Here is a 17,638-nt window from a genome sequence, read left to right as displayed (position 1 = left end):
AACCTTTACTGATGTGCTTTGCCCTCATGATTTTCAGTCTCTCCCAGAAAATTTGCTGTTCTCACCCTTCCCTTAAGGGGAAATCCCCATGCTGCTCTTCCTCCAGCCTGCCCATGGGTTCAAGTGGCGATTATTGCAAAGTTGTCACCAGCACATCACATCAGAAATGAGCCAAATGGGTAAAGAGCTGCAAGAGAGCCGCTGAGTGCAATATCCATCCCCAGATAACCCAGAGGTCACACTGAGGACCGAGTGCGTGCAGAAATTAACAAAAAGGAAGAACTGTAGCAAGTTGATATCTTTCTGAAAACTTGCAAAACCTGAAGAGCTGGCCTTTTTAAAACAGGAAGCTGTGCTGTTTACTACCTGACTGGCACATGTAATCAAATACTATCTCTGCCTCATCGGCAGTGAGACCTGAGCTATTACTGGACTCATAAAGGACTTGGAACATAATCACCAGGTATTGTTTCTTTTTTGTTCTTCTTTGGACAAGGACATGTTAAAATTCAAATAGATGTTTCTTAGAAAATAATTCCAAGTAGGCTAGGAAAGGAAAAAATGGATGTATTAGTTCAGGTAGGTGGAAGAAATAGCTTCCAGAAGCTCTCTTGCTTCCAAGAGGGTGGTGGTATATAGTGACTTAAAGGCAACATGAGGTAGAGTGAGAAGTCAACTCTAAGTCAGGTTACTAGGTAAAGTGGTTGGTGCTTGCCTTGGTGTCTTCCTGTCTGTGTGGATTAGGTTGGCCGGGTGCCTTTGGTGGATCTTTATTAGAGGATCAAGACAGAAAATTTCATTTAGGCTTTGAAAAACCTTAGTTTAGCTGGGTTAGAAGCGAACTGGTTTTGGTGAGTGCTTTGAGAGAGGGTGGTGGACTTTAGTTAAAAATAGAGCAGTGGTTCTCAACTTGTGGGTTGCAACTCCTTTGGGAAGTGGAATGTCAGATGCCATGCATATAATATATTTACATTACAATTAATAACAGTAGCAAAATTACAGCTAAGAAGTAGCAATAAAATAATTTTATGGTTGGGGGTCACCACAGCATGAGGAACTGTATTGGGGTAGAAGACCCTCTTACCACTTTCAGAAGATGGCAATAATTATACTGAAGCCTGCCGCTGAGTAATTTCTCCTGGAGTAAGAAATGTGAGTCTCTATAACTCAATAAGAAAGGAGCAAATATGCTCAGCAAAATACTAAAGAGCACAGTCAATGCATAGACAAGGAAATATGATGAGTAATAATTACAACGTACAAAATCCCTCAGCAATGAGCGGAATGGTAATAATAACAGTAAGACAGCTCTGTATCTACCTATTTGGCCTAGTGACTTTCCTGCTTTAGTTCTTTTCCATCTTTATGGACACTTTCCAAAGCTGGCACCATCACCTACAGTGTTAAGAATTTATTGCTGTTATACATTTCCTGGAAGCAATTTGGCAAAATGCATCAAAAGTTTTGGAAATGTTATTAGAGTTTGAAAATGTATATTGGTGTATATAGTATAAGTAAATAAGTTAAAACAGAGATGTTTGTTGCTGTATTACTTATAAAAGGACAGATTGGGAACAACTTCATTCACCATTAAGATGCTAATTAAATAATCATGGAGCCCTACCTAATATATTGGACCTATTACAAATTATATTTCAAACCATTTTAAACCACATGAGATCAGGATGTTTAAAATAAGCAACAGAAGGCAATATAATATGTATTTCCAATTACAATGTACATAGCACCTAGGAGAGGCGCAGAGTGTGTTTTTTTGGTATGCGTCCTAGAAACCCTTGGGCTTAGCAAGCGGAACACACTGGTAACACTTGGTCCTATCATGCTGATTACATTAGTTTGACAGCACAGATTTTTTTCCTATGAAAATATATTCTTTATGACCATCTCGATAGACTAAATACCATCAATCTGTATTCAAAGGTATTTGCCACATTTGAAGTACCTGCTATTAAAAGACAATGACAAACTTTACTCTCCAGGAAAGGAGTTAGTAAAAGTCCTTGTCAGGTGCGTGAAGCCAAGGCAGTCAAGATGAGCTGACTACACTTTGAGCTTTAGAATGCTTGACTGAGTAGGGTCCAGGTCAACAATGCAGTACTTAGTGCATCCAACTCAAACAACAATTGGAAGTTCCAAAGCAAATCTACAAAGATATGCAGATGAGAAATACTTGTCCCTTATGGCAGAGGTGAATTGAATTTCTTAAATAATCGAAGACATTGAGAAAAATCATCATGAGATAGAAAATTATTTTGATGAGACATAACATTTTTGTTATTTTAAAGAAGAAAAAACTTAAGAGGAAACTCAGAATTGCTATTCTTACTACATAGGAATTTATTGAGATGACTCAGCCACGAGTCTCTGTGTCTTTCCCCTCTTGCCTCTGTTACCTTTTCACTCCCTCCTCACCCCACTTAGGCCTTTGGTCTCTTCGCTCCTCATTTGGAGATAATCTTCAAATAACCTCTGAGACAGAACAAGAAAAAATATGAATTATAATTTTAATATTAAAATTAGAATATGAAGAAGCATATGCAATATTGAGCTTCCTCATTTTCTGGAAATTAATGTAAAGGTTAAGAATTTTTGTTCAGTGCTGGGAGTGGAATTCAGGGCCTAGAATATAAGCAAGAACTCTACCACTGAGCTGCATTCTTAGCAAGATGAATAATTATAATTCATATTTTTAACTAAAGCACCAAGAAACAATAATGGAAACAAGTTTGTACACGTGTCAGGAAAATAAGGTACATTGTTGGTAAGGTAAATGGTGAAGTTGAATTTTATGGAGAAAACGAACCATATTGTTTTGTTTATAGACAGACCCAAATATCTATCTGTGTTGGAGCAAAACTTATCACAGTTTTCAAATGGTCACAGGACTCAATAATTTGTGTAAAGTACCTTAATTTCCCATTCTTGAGGATAAAAATGTTAAAATTTCAAGTATACAATATTATTTTCACAGGAAAGATTTACATCTTGTTTTTAAGAAATAAGGGGAAAGGAAGAGTTATTCTTTTCTTGAAAGAAGACTATTTTGTTTGGATTGGATAAATAAGAAGTAAAAAGAACCTTTTTAAAATTAACATTTTTGTAACCATGTATAGATGACTAAATAGATATAGACATAGTTTTAAAGGACAGAAAGCAAGGGGGGAAAAACCAAAATCTAGTTTTGCATTTGTACAACTTTGATATTAAGGCGTAAAGTTTCCTAAAATCAATCCAACTTTAGATAACTGAGCCATGAGCAAGCAGAGTGTGGATTTGCTGCCCTTCATGGGATTCCTGCCTTGTCTGCTTTTCTTAGTTTTCTGATGGAGTCAATAGTCTGTAGGAAATCAGGCACCGGCCCTCCAGCTCTTGGTCTAAAAAATAAGTTGTATTAGAAAATCCCTTTCTCGGGGCTGGAGAGATGGCTTCTCATGTAAGAGCATTAGCTGCTATTGCAGAGGACTGGGGTTCAATTGCCAGCATCCACATGACAGCTCACAACTGTATGTAACTCCTGTTCCAGGAGATATGACACCCTCATACAGACATATGCAGTCAAAACATCAATATACGTAAAATAAACAGAAAGAAAATCCCTCTCTTGTACCCTTCAGATGATCATCTCTTTTGTGAAAGAGAAGCTTTTGGGATACCATTGCTTACCATAACACTACCAAAAGCCAGAGAAGAGAAGAGTCATCAAAAATAGAATAGACAGCTGGGCGTGGTGATGCACACCTGTAATCCCAGCACTTGGGAGGCAGAGGCAGGTGGATCACTGTGAGTTTAAGGCCAGCCTGGTCTACAAAGTGAGTCCGGGACAGCCAATGCTACACAGAGAAACCCTGACTCCAAAAACTATAAATAAATAGATAGATAGATAAATAAATAAATAAATAAATAAATAAGAGACTAGCGTAGACACCAGAAGCAGTTGAACAGAAGGAACAGGAAGGGAGCCTACCATAGAGGGCCTGAAAGACTCCACCCAGCAGGGGATCCAAGCAGATGCTGAGACACACAGCCAAACTCCAGGGTGGAGCACAGGGAGTCTTAACAGTTGGGGGAACAGAAGGACTTGGAGGGGTCAGGAGCTCCACAAAGTGATCAATGGAGCCAACAAATCCCGACGGAGGAGTGGGGTACTGCAGAGACTGATGCACCAACCAAGGACCATGCATGCTGAGGACCTAGACCCTCTGCTCAGATGTAGTCCATAGGCACACAGTCTCCTTGTGGGTCCCGTAATATGGGGAGCAGGGACCACTTCTGACATGGACTCTGGCCCCCCACATTGATCACTTCCCCCTGGTGGGGAAGCCTTGCCAGGCCGCAGAGGAAGAGGATACAGGCAGTCCAGATGAGACTTGATAGGCTGAGGTCAGATGTTAGGGGCGGAGGGCTCCCTTTCTGAGGACTAGGGGAGGGAGGGGGAAGGATTGAAGGAGGGAGGGCGGGACCAGGAGGCAATGAGGGAAGGGGCTACAATCAGCATGTAAGTGAATAAATTGAAAAAAAAGAGTCATCAAGGAAAATGCTCCTTAAGATTGTACCTACTTCAAGGTTTAATAAATAATAATAATAATAATACAATAAATAAATAGCTACATTTAAAATCATTATATTTAAATTACTGACAAAAGGATTGTATCTATGTAAAAATTAAAACTCTACCAAACTTAAACCTACTCATTAGAGAATTTCAGATAAAATACTGTTTCAGTAAGCATCAGTTCCCCCATTAAGTATTTTATACATGTTCATCAAAGAGGTGGTTATCATTACTAGTGCCACAAATATTTTGCAATTTATATGAAGATAATGATTTTGAAAGCCAGCATATATAAGATAGAAATTCCAAAATGCCTTAAAATATGCAGTAATAATAATAATTACATTTTTGCATGGAAATATAATTATTATTTTCATTTGCTTCATGCTTCAGTTCAAAACTCTGAATTTCCTCCTCCAAATACTTTCAGAAATTAATATTTCTATTCATTGCCATCACCCATAACATTTTTTGTTTTATTCCTATTATGAATCATGATGCCTTTAAGAACTGCAGGGTTTTGCTTCCTGACCTTTACTCTTAGCATTTCAGGTGTATCTTTTGAAACATGTACTTAGCAAATTCTGACTTGAGTTTCCTTAATGAATAATCAAGTAATATGTTTCATATAGTTGTTTCGTTGTTGTTGTTGCTTTAAAAAAGTTTTTTTTCTATCACAGAGGCAAGTGGAATGGCTCTGTACACAAATGAAAGCCTGACTGTGGTTGAAAGCTTTGGGACCACACCTTATGAATATGAGTGGGCACCACCCTGTGAGAAAGTCAGCATCAAAGAGCTGGGGTCATGGCTGCTGCCTCCACTGTACTCACTGGTGTTCATCATTGGTCTCCTGGGCAACGTGGTGGTTGTGTTGATCCTCATCAAGTACAGGAAGCTGCAAATTATGACTAATATCTACCTGCTCAATTTGGCAATTTCTGACTTGCTTTTTCTCTTTACTATCCCATTCTGGATTCACTACGTTGTGTGGAACGAGTGGTGTTTGGGCCATCACATGTGTAAGCTCCTCTCTGGTCTTTATTACCTGGCCCTGTACAGTGAGATCTTTTTCATCATCCTGATGACAATTGACAGGTACCTGGCCATCGTCCATGCTGTGTTTGCCCTTCGAGCCCGGACTGTGACTTTTGCTACTGTCACCAGCATCATCACCTGGAGCCTGGCAGGATTGGCGGCATTTCCTGAATTTCTTTTTTATGAGACCCAAGACATCCCTGGCGAGTCCCTCTGCAGCCCTCGTTACCCAGAGGGTGAAGAAGAGAGCTGGAAGCAGTTCCATGCTCTGAGGATGAATGTCCTTGGTCTAGCTCTTCCTCTCCTCATCATGGTGGTCTGCTACTCAGGAATCATTAAAACCCTGCTGAGATGCCCCAATAAAAAGAAGCACAAGGCCATCCGGCTGATTTTTGTTGTCATGATAGTCTTTTTTATTTTTTGGACCCCTTACAACCTGGTTCTCCTTCTCTCTGCTTTTCACAGCACGTTTTTGGAGAACAGCTGTCAGAAGAGCACACACCTGGACCTGGCCATGCAGGTGACCGAGGTGATCGCCTACACCCACTGCTGTATCAATCCAATCATCTATGCCTTTGTCGGTGAGAGATTCCGGAAACACCTCCGGCTCTTTTTCCACAGGCACGTGGCGATCTACCTGGGGAAATACATTCCATTCCTTCCTGGCGAGAAAATGGAAAGGACCAGTTCTGTCTCCCCGTCCACTGGGGAGCAGGAAATCTCTGTGGTGTTCTAGCTGGGCAGAGAAAACCCGCCTACATTACACGGACTGGGAGATGAAGCGAACACGTTTGGTCAGTCATTGCTACTTTCCATGCAACATCGATGCTCTCAAAGGCCTTAAAACAGCACATACTAACTGCAGCGTACTCTCATGTACCCCAAGGTCATCACCAGGAGCCGTGTGCTGGCCAGTGTCACCAAACATGAAAATAGTAGCTTTTCTTGAGCCTCTGAAGAGTTACATATGTTATGAGTCACTTAAATGCTACTCTATTCAGCACAAGTAGGGATGTTTAAAAAAAATATTTCAAACTTCTTGTTTAGCTATCTCTTGAAACCAGTGAAATGTTTCACAAAATGCATTTACTTAATTTCCTAACATAAGTAGCATTTTTTTCTCTCTCTTGATGAATAGCTTTCTTTTTACTCTTAATTATTGTTTGTGTATGGACAATTGCTCTTGCAGGAAACTGGATTTTGTGTCTTGTTTAATTATTCTTAAAAGTCATATGAATTCCTACTCATGTCAAGTTATCATATTTTCCATTAGTGACAGATCACCCTGGAAGAAACACATTGTCTTCCCCAACGCCAGTTTCTTATTGAAAATTAAGCTGGGGCCTTCTGTGTTGAGGAGTCCAGGTGTGGTGCTCTAGTTCAATTGCTCTTAGACTTGACATCATAAGCACCTGGAGGTTGTACCGGCACATGGACAGATGACTCCTATTGTTACAGAAGAGTAGAGATTTGAAGATAGCCATTAAGATTAGCACATAAATTAAGTGAGACTAGAAACTCTTTTCCATCTGGTCTCACACAGCAAATAGAGAATGTACAAGAAAAATCTACGATATTATACGGAGAAAGTTGGCACTGTGCAAGTAGCCCATGAATGATAAGAATTCTTATGGTACTTTTGGGTGTCTGTCTTTTTCCAGATTATTAGCCTCCTTTCACTCTCAGAATTACCTTTTTAATCTTTCTTAGTAAGCTGCCTCTATTTCAATAATTTTCTGTATGTTCCTGGTCAGATTCATTATTCTGGTGCATGAGACCCTAAAAATCCCAGGTGGTGCTCTTTGGATCCAGATGTGTTCTTATAACCCCACCCTAGGGCTTATGACTCATGTTTGAAGTGAGGTTCCCAGTGGCAGCCATGATCCTTGGAAAAGACCACACTTTCACAGCTATTGTAACAATTATGCTTTCAGAGAATTGGCAATCAAAACTGAGGATTTCACAAGTGTTGTGGGAGAGACATATGGGCCCACTGGACATCTATGATAATGTCATCTGCTGTTGTGGCCAGCCTATAAGATATGCTTGCTAGTTCATTTGAAGTGGATCACTGTAGTAGGAACTTCTAGTCTATCAATTTAATTCTGTTGAGCTTTTCTTGAGCACCTGTATTTAGTACCCTGGTCTAGAAGCTATGAGAGACACAAAGATGAATGCAGAAAAAAATGGAGTGGAAATGGCTCAGGTCCCTTTCTCTCATTCTTTTCTTCTCCTTGTTTATAGATTCTTGGGGATGTAAGTTCTAAGGTTTTACTTAACTTGTGTTTGTAATATGGTAATTTTCTTCTGTGTATAACCTGATCATCTCATGATTATTTTGAAGTAGGGACTACCTTGGTCTAGTAGCCATGACAACTATTTGGACAGAAGAAAACAGAGGTAAATTGGTCAATAGTGATGCTATTGGAGCTACTGGTACTCCACAGTGGAAGGAAATCTAGGGTCACAGGACCCTCATCTTGGATTCCAACTATTACTCTCTCCTGCCCCAACTTGTACATCATCTTGGGAGATGCTCCAGACATATAAGAATGGAAAACTTACTTGAAAGTGTGACCCCATGATTGAGTTTTCATGAGGTCATCATCCATGATGGGATCAAACTTTGTGACGATACAGCGTTTGGTGGGTAACTCTCACTCTTTTAAGTAGCCCTTCAATAATGGTCTGTAAGTAGGCTCAATAAACTCATTTTTTTTCTAAGTTGAACTTTGATGGAATCATTGTTTTGGTCTATCATTTGGTCCCTTTCTTGGGTAAGTACATGTTTATTTAAAAAGTTAGTACAACAATCCGTCATTTTCCAGACAAAATATAGACAGTGTGGCATAAACCTGCCGGGTTCTCCTCTAACCCTGCCCATTAAGTTACAGGGATGGGATGTAGAAACACTGCTTTGGGTTAAGTGAGGAATCCAAGGTGTAAGAAAAACCTTGTCCTCATAGCACCTCAGTCAAGTAGGATAAATGAGAAAGAAACAAAGGAATCCAGGGTAGATATTTTGTGCTATGCCTAGGTCAGAGAGGGACAGATCATTCTCAGCTGTAACTTGAGTAAAGAATGACTTTGTGGAAGAAAGGGCTTCTGAACAGGTCTGTGCAGAACAGGAGTGAGTTGGAAAGATTTAAGCAAGGATTTGTAGAATGCTCAGTTCAATGGGAGGAGGGTGTGGGCACTTCATGAGTGGAAAGAAATATGGGATGGACAGATCAAGATGGGTCATGACTTTCAGTCTAAGGATCTCCACCTTTGTTAAGAAGGTGAGAAAGGCTATTGAAGAGTGTAGTTCCGGGAGACAACACACTCAACCCTACACATTAAGAAGATATAGCAAGATGGCTATGTGGGGCAGGGAGGAGTAACAAGAATGGGGACCAGGTGAAGGGAGAGCTAGGGTGGGCTGTGGGGTACAGTGGGATGGGGAGGACCAGGAAAGAGAATGAAAATCAGTAGGGGAGCATCTCCGGGATAGAGGAGGCCCCTGGGAGTTTATGGGAGTGACAGTGGTTGAGATCCTTAACAGCGGGGGACATGGAGCCTGAAGTCATCACCTCCGTAGCCAGATGGGACTTCCACTGGAGGGAAGGGGACACCAACCCACACATAAAACCTTTGACCCAAAATTTGTCTTGCCTACAAGAAGTGCAGGGATTAAGATGGAGCAGAGATTGAGGGAATGGTAAATCATTGACTGGCTCACCTTGAGACCCATGCCTTGGGAGAGAGCCAACCCCTGACATTGTTAATGATACTCTGCTATGCTTGCAGACAGCAGCTCAGCATAACTGTCCTCTGCTAGTCTCCGTCCAGCAGCTGATGTAAACAGAGGCAGAGACCCACAGCCAGACAATAGGCCGAGCTCAGGGAGTTTTGTGGAAGAGTGGGAGGAAGGATAGAGGGAGCCAGAGGGGTCAAGGACACCACAAGAAGACCTACACAGTCAACTAACCTGGGCTCATGGGCCTCACAGAGACTGAACCATCAACCAAAGAGCTTGCATGGGCTGGACCTAGACCTCCTACACATATGTAGCAGATGTGCAGCTTGGTCATCTTCTAGGTCCCCTAACAATGGAAGTAGAGGCTGTCTATAACTCTGTTGCCTGCCTGTGGATCCCTTCCCCTAGCTGGGCTGCCTTGTCTGGCCTCAGTGGGAGGAGATGTGCTTAGTCCTCTGTGACTTGAGGTGCCAGGGTGGATTGGTACCCCTTAGGGGTCTCCACTTCTCTGAGAAGAAGAGATGGGAATGGGGAGAGGTGTGTGAGGGGGGGACTGGGAGGAGAGGAGGGAGGGGCCTGAGATCAGTTGTAAAGTGATTAAATAAATAAAAATTTAAAACAAAAAGATATAGCAATACATAGGGGATGGGCTGGAAGCTCCAGAACAATCCAGGGAAGTGAGTTAGGAAGTGAGTCAGGGATGGTGGAAAGTAAGGGTAGCGGGTAGTAACAGTTGTGAGGAGCACCCCAAGGAGAAGTTGACCAACAGACAGCATGAAGAAAAAGTCAGAGCACTAAAAGAATCTATGTCTGGAAAAATTAGTATATTGGTCACCTTTACATTGCTACAGTGAAATATCTGCAGTAATTTATAAACAGAAGAGGTAAATTGAGCTCATGCATCTGGAGATTCCAGGCCAAGACCCAGCAGCTCTAAATTTTGGCCCTCTGGTAACAGTGAAGAGCATGTGTTGGAGAAAACTGCTTACTCTGTGATCCAAGAAGATGACAGGTCCCACAGCTCTTTTTGGAAGCACAATTTCAACGACCAGGGCATCCCACTAGACCCAACTGCTTTTCAATAGTGCCATTCTGGGGACCAAGCTGTCAAAATATGGACTGTGACACACACGCACGCGCACACACACACATGCACGCACATGCACGCACACTGTTACTTTTAAACGCACTTGCCATCTCCTCTAGAAAACACATGAAATCATTGCAAGTGGCTCTTTAAGCAAAATACAGTTAGCTAAAGAACAGGAAAAATGGGGTGGCCTTTTGTATCTTTTGGATTTTGAGTCACAAGAACACAATTCTTATTAAAAGTAAAGTCTTAGAATTGCTAAAAGATAAAGAGTTATGTTTCTGTTTGGATGTTAGGCCCAAACATCTATCCCAGCAGCCCTGAGGACTTTAGAAGTTTCCTGCTATAAATTTACCCTCTGGGCAGGAGACACTGTCAACAAAACAAAGCAACAGCCTACAGACTGGGAGAAGATCTTCACCAACCCTACATCTGACAAAGGTCTAATATCCAAAATATATAAAGAACTCAAAAAATTAAACACCACAAAACCAAATAACCCAACTGAGAAATGGGGCTCAGAACTAAACAGAGAATTCTCAACAGAGGAATATCAAATGGCAGAGAAACACTTAAAGAAATGCTTGTCCTTGTTAGTCATCAGAGAAATGCAAATCAAAACAACTCTGAGATTCCATCTTATACCCATCAGAATGGCTAAGATAAAAAAAATTCAAGTGACACCACATGCTGGGGAGGACCTGGAGAGAGAGAGGAACACTCCTTCATTGCTGGTGGGAATGCAAACTAGTACAGCCACTTTGGAAATCTATCTGATCTCAGAAAACTGGGAATAAGGCTTCCTCAAGACCCAGCTATTCCACTCCTTGGAATATACCCAGAAGATGCTCCAGCACACAGCAAGAACATTTGCTCAATCATGTTCATAGCAGCCTTATTCATAAGAGCCAGAACATGGAAACAGCCTAAGTGTTCCTCAGTAGAAGAATGGATAAAGAAACTGTGGTACATTTACACTATGGAATACTACTCAGCTATTAAAAACAAGGAATTCCCAAAATTTGTGGACAAATGGATGGAACTTGAAATGATCATAATGAGTGAGTTAACCCAGAAGCAGAAAGACTCAAATGGAGTATATACTCACATATCTGGACACTAGCCCAAGGGGCATGTCCCATGAAAGTCTTCACTTACCAGGGAAGTGGGTCAGAGGGGAGGATATCCTATTGGGACTCTAGGTGAGAGAAGCATGGGAGAATAGGGAAATAGAAGGATCCAGAAGGTCCTAGAAACCTACAAGAAGAACATTATGATGGGTGGATCTGGGCCCAGGGATCCTGTGCAAACTATGGCACCAGCCAAGAACAATACATGCAGTAAACTTCGAACCCCTACCCAGATCTAGCCAATGGACAGGACATTCTCCACAGTTGAGTGGAGAGTGGGGTATGACTTTCACATGAACTCTGGTGCCCCATATTTGACCACGTCCCCTGGATGGGGAGGCCTGGTGGCACTCAGAGGAAGGATAGCAGGCTACCAAGAAGAGACTTGATACCCTAGGAGCATATACAGGGGGAGGAGGTCCCCCTCAGGAACAGTCATAGGGGAGGGGAGTAGGGGGAAAATGGGAGGGAGGGAAGAATGGGAGAATACAAGGGATGGGATAACAATTGAGATGTAATATGAATAAATTAATTAAATATATCTGGAAAAACTTATTTCACATCTTTTAGTCCCAATGCCCTCTCTCTGATGGATAATAAAAGAAATTGGGAGAGAGCATCTTTAGGCTCCTGATAGCCCAAGTAGACTCAGACTTTGTTAAATAATCAGAGAGAAGCAGAGCAATTCTGAGCCAGGAAAGAAGCCAGATTGAATAAATCAGCTGGGAGAAGAGTTTGAGCCAGAAAGGCTGAGCTGAACTAGCCAGCCCAGAGCTCAGAAAGAATAAGTAAGAGTGAGCTTATTAAGCAGTAAGCCTCAGAGGCTGAAAACAATCTAGGTCTAGGTTAGAGCTAGAAACTTCCAGGACTAGGCCTAGATTAGCAGAAGGAGGCAGTTAGCCTCCAAGATAACAACTGAGCCAGGAGAATAAAATTCCTTTTACAAATGATACTCAATGCGGTTGGTAAGAAAACCCAACATGACTGAAGAAGAAAGCCCACTACCTTGCAGAAGCAGAGGACAAGAGACATCTGACCGAAAGCTGCAGAAAGAAATTCACCTGGGATCATCTCCAGAGGAGGATTCAGTTCTTTGAGTTCAGCTTGATGCCCAGAGAGGCTAAGGAGACTTCGGAGCACTGGGAGCCTTGAGCCCAGAGCAAGGAATGACTTAGACAGTGAATCACAGTTAGCGACCCCAAAAGACAATTCTAATTATATAGACAGACTTTTCAGTATTAAAAATGGAAAACTCAAAAACAAAACAAAACAAACAAAAACCAGGAAACTCTATTTCAGATCCTTTGAAAACAAGGGTAGGAGTTGAGGATATAGAAACGTTACTTGAAGAAGCCACTGCAGCACTCATTGCAAATGTGACCAGTGGAGTAGACCCCTCTCTACGTCAAGTGCAATCTTTTTATTTTTTCCCCTCAACAATGGTTGAAAAAATACATGTACAACAAGAAAAATTAGCTATGATAATACAAAAGCATGAGAGTCAAGGGATAGAGGAGCTAAGAGAACAGAAAATGCTTAATTGTGAACCTATGGTACCTGATGAAACTGACGATCAAGGTAGACAGCCCATTGACGATGGGTAAGAATGGCTCGCTGGCCTGGAGCTGGGCATGTGAGAATGCCTGAATGTCCAGTTTGTGTGTGGATTCATAAAGATCTAATTGTACATTGAGAAACAGAACCTGGAAATAAGATTAGCTAAAGGACAGTGGACTGTCAACTGGGTGTGGTGATGCACGCCTTTAATCCCAGCACCCAGGCAGAGGCAGGCAGATCTCTGTGAGTTAGGAGGCCAGCCTGATCTATAAAAAGTCACCACTCAAGAAAGAGATGAGGAAACACAGCAATGCAGATGGCACAGAAAGCAGATCCCACTGCATGGAGACAACTTAACTAAACCAGCTGAAGAGGGACAGATAGTCCATCAGACTGGCAGCCTGGAAAACCTTGATGCTAAAATGGGCTGTTGCTGAAGGACAGATGATCAGATCTGCAATTATGGAGGATCATCGCATCAGTGGCTGGGTGGATCTTCATAAGGACATTCGGACTGTTAAGAGTGTGGGATTGGTAATTGTTTATATTGTAAAATTTAAACTGTATACAATTCTAGTTGGAATACAAGCACGCCTTTAATCTAGGAGACAGGCAAACAGATCTGAGTTCAAGGTCAGTCTGGTATAGAACAAATATCAGGTTAAAAAGAAAAAGCTTAGGCCTAGGGATAGTAGTACATGCCTTTAATCCTAAACGAAGGTAAAACTCATTTGTAGAAGGAAGCAGCCATGTTTGAAAGTGATGTGATGTCTAATTGAGTGGCAGAAAAGACGGCGAATCAGAGAAGATCTGACAGAATAGGATACGCCCAACTCTCAAGAGAAGAGAGAAAAGGGAAGCCGCTTAAGAGGCAGTTTTACAGAGAGAGAAGGAGACATTTTACTAGGACAGTAATAGAGAGATGGGTTGCAGAGAGAGAGAGAGAACTCAGGTAACAACGGAATGAGCCAGAAAATGAGAAGCCAGAAAATTAGAGCAGATGGCTGAATTAGTTTGAGGCCAAGTAGAGCAATTCCAGGCCAGGATAGAAGCCATGTTAAATAAGTCAGCAAGGAGAAGAGTTTGAGCTAGAACAATTGAGTCAAACGAGCCAGCCCAGAGCTCAGAAATAAGAAGAAATGGTGAGCTTATTAAGCAGTAGGTCTCAAAGGCTGAAAACATTCTAGGCCTAGGTGAGATTGTATGGAGTCTAGAAGCCTCCAGGTCTAGGCCTAAGTTAGCAGAAAGAGGCAGTAAGCCTCCCAGACAACAACTGAGCCAAGAGAGTAAATGTTACTTTTACAAACTAATGGCTCAAGTTCTGCAAAGCAGACTTCAGAAAGAAAGGGAGAGATAAGTGAGAAAAATGCATCACCCACCTCAGCGGTGGAACCAGGCTTCTATGTGGTAAGGTGCATTGAGCGTGTCACTGCACTTACGTTCACTTATCCAGCAGATGTTTACTTAATGCTTGCCACACTCTCTGACAAGCCTCAAGTAAACAAAATTGGACACTCTGGACCCTTTCTCAGAGGTTTAGATTCTTTTGTGACTTCAGATAATCATGGGACTTTTTGTACCTCAGTGTCAGGTACAAATATATGCAGACATGAGTGCCACGTCCAGCACAGCTCCAGGAACTGACCTGGCTGGGGCAACAAGGGAATGAAGAAAGCACAGACAGACAAACAGACAGGTGTGTGGGCACAGAAAAGCTGGAGTCAGATGGAGAAGCCATTGCAAGTCACCTCAACTAGCAGTGCTGACAAGTTGACGCCAACCTTTCTCAGCCCAGGTTTTTCCCCTTGCCAGCATCCCCTTTCACTACAGTTGTAATAGAAGATAATAACACTAGAGGGCGCCAGCTAATAACAGTGCCGCCGCCACAGGCAGCCCAACACAGTGTGCTCCTGTGCCAGGAAAGGCGGGCTTTTGTTGATATTACAGCATGAAACTTTAGAATACCGACATCTGTCTTGTCTACCTGTGTTGCCAAACACCAGGAGCTGCTTTTATATCCCCAGGAACTGTGTGACACAAAGACAACAGGAAAGAGTGACAGAAGACAGCAAATTCCTGTGTTTCATTTGGGTCAATGTTGGCTTTTCTCTGGGTTATGGCTTTGGTAAGGCTGGTTATAGCTTAAGACCTATAAAATGCCCTGCTTAAATCAAAATTCAGACTTCCTTCCAAGAGGTCTTACCGGAAGCTAAAATAATGAGTATGCTGAAAATATGTGTGAATAGAAGCTACTAAGAAAGAAAGAAAGAAAGAACAAAAGAAAGAAAAAGCACCTGCAAAGCCTATCCTCATTTGTCGTCTGCTGCTCGCGGACGGATGGAACCTAGACTTTCCAGTATATATATGCATGGGACTTTTACCTTTTTCCCCTCCCGCCTCTCCTCCCAGTCCCTCCTTCTCCCCTCCCCTCCCCCTGTGACCCTCTCTTTTTATCCTCAGTAGAAGAAGATGCACCCAGTCCTACTACAACTTGATATGCCAAGGCAGGTTAATATCCATGGTAGGTCTCCCCTTCTCTGAGGAGAAAGGGAGGGGGGTCATTGGGGGGAAATGAGGTGAGATGGAGGGCCTGGGAAGAGAAGAGGTAAGGGTCCAAAGGCGGGCAACAGAGTCAGAGACAGCCCCTGCTCCTGCGGTTAGAGGCCCACGCTGTCCATCTCTTACATGTGTGTAGGGGGCCAGGTCTGTGACCTCTGGTTGGTGGTTCAGCCTCTGTGGGTCCAGGTTAGTTGATTCTGTAGGTTTTCTTGACTTCTGTAGCTTTATCGATCCTTCCTGATTTCCCAAGCTCCACCTAATAATGTTTGGCTGTGGGTCTCGGAATCTGTTTTCTTCAGCTCCTGGGTCAAGCCACTCAGATGAGAGTTAAGCTATCCTACTGTCTGCAAGTATAGCAGAATATTAGTGTAGTGTCAGAGGTGGGCTCTCATGGTATGGGACTCAAGTTAGGCCAGCAATTGCTTGACCATTTCCTCACTTTCTTCTCCCTCTTTATCCCTGACTCTCTTATAGGCAGGAAAAAGTGTGAGTTGAAGGGTTTATGGCTAGGTTGGTATCCAGACCCTGCCATTGGAAGTCTTGCCTGGTTACAGGAGGTGACAGTTCCATGTTCCATATCCCCTACTGCTAGGATTTGTAAATAGAGTCAGCCTCATAGATTTCTGGGAGTTTCCATCGTCTCAGATTTCTGGCTTGTACCAGAGATACCCCACCTATTCCAATGCTCTCTCCCACCATCCTCCCCACCATTGATCCCTCCTGTTCCACTTATGCCTCCCTCGCACCCAGTTCCCTCCTTCCATCCATCCCAGATGTTTTATTTCTTCTTCTCAGTGAGGTTCCAGCATTCTCCCTTGGGCCCTACTTGTTGCTTATGTTTTGGGGGGGTCTGTGCGTTACAGCATGGTTTTTCTGTACTCTATGGCTAAAGTCCACGTATAAGTGAGTATATACCATGTTTGTCTTTCTGGGTCTGGGTTACCTCACTCAGGATGATCATTTCTAGTTCCATCCATTTGCCTGAAAATTTCACAATGTTATAGTTTTTAATAGCTGAGTAGTATTTCATTGTAAATGTACCATATTTTCTTTAAACATTCTTCAGTTGAGGGATGTCTAGGTTGTTTCCAGTTTCTGGCTATTACAAATAAAGCTGCTATGAACACAGCTGGGCAAGTGTAATGTCTTTTGGGTTTATGCCCAGGTGTGATATAGCTAGGTCATGAGGTAGCACTATTTCCAATTTTCTGAGAAAAAAAAATTGACTTCCAAAGTGGTTGTACAAGTTTGCATTCTTACCAGCAAAGTGGGGGAGGGGGTGTTCCCCTTGCTCCACATCCTCACCAGCATGAGCTGTCTTTTGGGTTTTTGATCTTAGCCATTCTGGTGGGTATAAGATGGAATCTCAGAGTCATTTGATTTGCATTTCTGCATGGGACTTTTTTAAAATTATAAACAGGGCTTGTAGCCTTTAATAAACATGGCCCAATTCATAGTCTGAAATTGGACACTGCAACCAACAGCTTCTTGCAATGAAAGAACTGAAGTAGATAGGGAGGCAAAGAAGATTTGTTAGTCAGTCCTACAGGTCATACTTCTGGGGGCAGCACTTCTTCTAACATCCCTCCTTGTGACTCAGGGCCAACAGTCAGTCCAGTACCTCAAAGGAATATATTCTCCCATCTCCCTGCTATCTTCTTGTAAACTCTACTCAAATTGCCCAATTTAAATATGTCAATGTTACCTGCTGGGAGCCTGGGTGGCACAAGGACACGAATTTTATCATTGCTTATAAAATATAAACATTAGATTTTGGTCATAAACATTAAAAATTGGCCATAAAAGAGAAAATATGGTAATTGTGAAGTTAAGTGTTCAGGGAAGCCTTCCTGGAAGGAGGACCAGGTCTTAAAGGTAGGATGCTGCAGCTTTGTGGAGAGCAGGGTTGTGGCTCAAGCACAGGCACAGTTAGGAGCAAGACAGAGGACGTTTAG

At 42.3% G+C, this 17,638-nt stretch overlaps 1 protein-coding gene and 1 long non-coding RNA gene across 2 annotated transcripts in view; one reads left to right on the top strand and one right to left on the bottom strand.

The window, feature by feature from the left end:
* Positions 1-17,638, bottom strand: part of LOC311580991 — a 310,197-nt gene that overhangs the window by 19,274 nt on the left and 273,285 nt on the right. The window lies entirely within an intron of this gene.
* LOC311581696 (putative C-C chemokine receptor type 3) lies at positions 73-8,389 on the top strand. The gene is made up of 2 exons (XM_084754197.1): positions 73-463; positions 5,254-8,389. Exon 2 carries the CDS (start codon positions 5,265-5,267, stop codon positions 6,342-6,344), a length of 1,080 nt encoding a protein of 359 aa, XP_084610323.1. The 5' UTR covers positions 73-463; positions 5,254-5,264; the 3' UTR covers positions 6,345-8,389.

Source organism: Acomys minous (assembly GCF_964271855.1).
Source record: "Acomys minous genome assembly, chromosome: 13".
NCBI classification, from domain to species: Eukaryota; Metazoa; Chordata; class Mammalia; order Rodentia; family Muridae; genus Acomys; species Acomys minous.
The sequence above is the reverse complement of the archived record's forward strand: the minus strand, read 5'-3'. Positions and strand labels throughout refer to the sequence as shown.

Excerpts from the sequence above, each read along its gene's own strand:
- LOC311581696 (XM_084754197.1), top strand. The coding sequence starts at position 5,265 with ATGGCTCTGTACACAAATGAAAGCCTGACTGTGGTTGAAAGCTTTGGG.